The sequence below is a fragment of the Apostichopus japonicus genome, chromosome 11 (genome assembly GCF_037975245.1).
Source record: "Apostichopus japonicus isolate 1M-3 chromosome 11, ASM3797524v1, whole genome shotgun sequence".
Classification (NCBI taxonomy): Eukaryota; Metazoa; Echinodermata; class Holothuroidea; order Aspidochirotida; family Stichopodidae; genus Apostichopus; species Apostichopus japonicus.
The window spans coordinates 4,526,759-4,530,974 of NC_092571.1; the positions used below are offsets into that span (position 1 = coordinate 4,526,759).

The window sequence follows — 4,216 nt, forward strand, 5'->3', positions numbered from 1 at the left end:
GTCCACTAAACCTGCAGCTTTATATATATATATATATATATATATATATATATATATATATATATATATATATATATATATATATATAGATAGATAGATAGATATATAAATGTTTCAAACATCTATATATCCATTATAATATCTTGAGTAAATATTAACATTAAATTTCCAGTTCCGTATATAATGTGCGGTAAGTTAAATATTATTAGTCACAACGTTTGAAATACAAAACGATCCTCATATGATTAACGTTATACTTACATCAATAAGACCATACTGTACCTACCAGGCTATCGCCTTCCCCTCAAATCAACATTCTGTTTGAGGTTTCTCGCTCTGTCCACCGGACATAGAGCACTCTGCGCCAAGATATATATATATATATATATATATATATATATATATATATATATATTGTTACGTTGGAATGCGAGAGGTCTCGATAACTAATTTTTAACGAGACACAAGCCTGGGTTCGTTTCCGTAAGGAACACAGACAAATTGACAAGTCTAGAGATTTTAAATGAGAACGTAAACTATATTGAACAATGGATTTCGAACTAACAACAACAAGTGGTAATTACAAATATATAGAAAATTACTCATAACTTAACAAGATAGGATACACTTTAAAATACGCTGGTCTCTTCCAACGGCGATATCCCTCAGCGGCCACGACCTCGATGACGACGATTCTCGGTCCGTTGTACCGCGAAATTCACTGGTCCTCAACGAAGTTTCTCGCGATCCCAGAAACAGCAGTCACCTTCTTTCCGGCGATGCTCCAAAATAGAAGACGGACTTCCAGCCACAATAGAGTGAAGCACAAGTCGAACTTCTCGCCGACTAAATATTACCAGAGTCAGTCCAAAATCAGCTTTATAGCCACCAACTCCTGGCGTAACGAACTTCCTCAACGGAGACAGAAATTCTTCACCTTCTCCGAAATAAACACTGGAAAACTGTACTTTCACAGTAAAGTCCTCTTCAAACTTCTGAATGGAAGTGTAGAATCAATCTTGGTATTGATATCTCAATCCCTCAGAAAGTACTGGCAGTTGAGCACTGACGATATATAGTAGAATGGTATAATCTGTGTCGTCGCTTGTATTCGTTCAGAAACTGAGAAACTCTCCGATCTGGGCGGGCTTTTATATACGATTCGCCATGTCAAGAATCCTCCAGATCTTTCTCGATACACCTGACCCAGTTTCTCCATTCTTGGAAGTCCTTTGCATATCTAGCGAACGTTCCAGAGAATCCACGAAGATTGCACAGCTTACACGCGATTTCACGTAAAGCGACGTTAACCCGAGACCAGCGTGTCATCATAAGGAATATACCAGAACAATCGTGTATTATAACATTCTGACACGGTAACCCGACCTAATTTCTCAAATACTGATTTATCACGTAGGCAATTTTAAATACTTTCTATCATATAACATTAGGTTTCTCATTAGCAGTAACTAGCGTTAGGCTACATTGGGCCCTCGTAACACCCTCCCCATTAAAGGAAAGTTTGAATGTAATGAAAACTTTCTTATCTCTTACATTCTGTTATATCTTATCACATACTATATCATAAAATATGAACTTTGTTACACTTGAACAAATTTTCGTTAAACATTCATCAAACAACTTTTAAGTTATGCATAATAAATAATTCTGAGTGTTCTTTATACACATGCATAGTAACATTATATTTGTCTTGTCATATATACAATAAATTTATGTGAATCTGGACAAAGCATCTGCCATCACATTGTCTTTTCCTTTAATGTGCCTCACATCAAGATTGTACTCTTGTAAAGTTAAACTCCATCTCATTAATCTTTGATTCTTATTCTTCATTCTATGTATGAAAGTGAGAGGATTATGATCAGTGAACACAAGCACAGGGTAGACAGTAGTATGCAAATATACATCGAAATGTTGCAGTGATAACAAGAGTGCAAGACATTCCTTTTCAATAGTTGAATAATTCCTGGTTTGAACAGTCTGTTCTTTGCATTTTTGTCATACCATTGTTTCATTTTGGCTTGACCTTGCTCCAAATTTGTCTGCCTGATCTCGTTTTAGGGAGAGGACCAACGCAATCTATAATGACTCTACTAAAAGGCTCATCAAAAGCAGGGATTGGTTTCAAAGGTGCAGGCGGTATTTTCTGGTTGGGCTTCCCAACCACCTGACATGTATGGCACGACCTACAGTAATCAGCCACATCACTCCGGATTTTGGGCCACCAAAAATGTTTTAGAATCCTATCACAGGTTTTCCTGACGCCTAAATGTTCTGCCATTGGACTGTCATGGGCCATGCTCATGACGTCAGTGTGGTACACCTTGGGTACAACAATTTGGTGCACCACTTGCCATTCCTCATCTGCAGGTGCATCTAGCGGTCGCCATTTTCTCATTACCACACCATTTTGTTTGTAGAAGCAGACAGGGTTATTCTCCGCTTCTTGTGGGGTCACTGCCCCTTTTACTAAATCTATCAGTTCAGGGTCACGACTTTGTTCTAAAATCAAATTGTTGCGACTCAAAGGATGTTCTTTTTCTACCTTTTGGGTATCTCCCGAATTACTTTCTGTGTCATTCAACACCTTAAAAAATGTGTCTTCCAAATTGAAGACATCACCCTGACAGCTCTCAGACTCCTCCACTTCCGAGACTGCCTTTTTACTCATTGCCCTAGTCATTACACACGCAGGAAATATTTCATCTTCCTCGTGGCTACTAACATTGGAGGGCGTATTTGTAACAATGGGGTTAGGGAGAACCTTATCCCCTGCCAGGTCATTTCCAAGCATCATGGAGACACCTTTTATCGGCAATTCCGACATAACACCAACCAGCACTTGGCCGGACACCAAACCACACTCTAGGGTTACTCTGTGTAAGGGAACACTGATAATCTCCATCTTTATCCCATGGATTAATGCACACATTCCAGTCGAACTCTGTTCACCAAAGGGCAACGTTTCTTCTAAAATGAGCGACTGTGAACAACCTGTGTCCCTAAAAATCTTAATTTGTTGGGGCGAAAAATCATCACTTATTGATATGCTACCCTCCATAATGAATGGTTGGAATACCTTATTCACTTGATTTTTAGCAAATTCCTTCTTTTGGATTTCTTTGTCAATTCGATTCGAATTCCTCTGTGAGGCAACATATCCAACTGTATTAGGGAGTGATTTTGAGAATCCCTCCTGTTTTCTTTGAGAATTTTGATTTTGTAGCAGATAACATTGTGACATGAGATGAACAGGTTTGTTACAATTATAGCAAGTAACTTGCTTTTTGAATCCACTCCCACTTGGTGGTTTCGTGCCCCCAGAATTCCATTTGCCGCTGTTTCCCTTTGAATCGGGTGTCCCTTTTACCTCTGTGTTTATTTTAGGTTTCTGGCTCCTAGCCTGGTAAAACTTATTTGGGCTCAGTTTGTGGGTCAGGGCATAGTCATCTGCTTTCTTTGCCGCAGCATGCAAGGTGTCGATCACTCTCTCATCAATATGAGTTTTGATGTCGGGGTGGATACATCTTTTAAATTCCTCAATCAGGAACAATTGTCGTAATTTGACAAAATTCTCCCCTACATCCTTAGAGTGGAGCCACCTATCAAACATTTGCCCCTTTATTCTGGCAAATTCTACATGTGTCTGATTATCATTTTTTCTAGCCCCTCTAAATTTCTGTCGGTATGCCTCTGGCACCAGCTCATAGGCTTTGAGGATCGCCTGCTTCACTTCATCGTAGTTTTCACTCTTTTCCATAGGGAGAGCCGTATACACTTCCCGTGCCTTCCCAACAAAACTACTCTGTAAAAGCAGCGTCCACACCTCTTTCGGCCACTTCATATTCGCAGCCACTTTCTCAAAGTGTCTACCTCTATCTCGGTAAATTTCGGCACCAATTTAATATATCTCGAGGCATCAAAATATGATTGTGATCGAGGAGCTGACGAGGAGGATGATGAGTCAGATTCCGATTCTGTCAGAATGTCAACCTTTTCCCCCAAACATGACTCATCGAGAATTTCTTCGTCAACTAATACATCGATCAACGCATTCTTAACAACTTGTTTCCTCGTTGCTTGCTTTACGCCTAAGCTATAATATTTGGCTAATGCCATCAAATCTGGCTTCTTTAGGCCATCAAATTTCTCCCAAGTTACATCTTTGAGAAATTCCTCTGGCTCGAACTCCATG

The 4,216-nt window shown here is 39.4% G+C and overlaps 1 protein-coding gene across 1 annotated transcript; it reads right to left on the reverse strand.

Moving 5' to 3' along the window:
- Positions 1 to 2,032: 2,032 nt before the first annotated feature.
- Positions 2,033 to 3,865, reverse strand: LOC139976369 (uncharacterized). The gene has a single exon (XM_071985063.1). It carries the CDS (start codon positions 3,863 to 3,865, stop codon positions 2,033 to 2,035), a length of 1,833 nt encoding a protein of 610 aa, XP_071841164.1.
- Between the last annotated feature and the right edge of the window lie 351 nt (positions 3,866 to 4,216).

Coding starts and splice junctions, on each gene's coding strand:
- LOC139976369 (XM_071985063.1), bottom strand. CDS start 3,865: ATGAAGTGGCCGAAAGAGGTGTGGACGCTGCTTTTACAGAGTAGTTTT.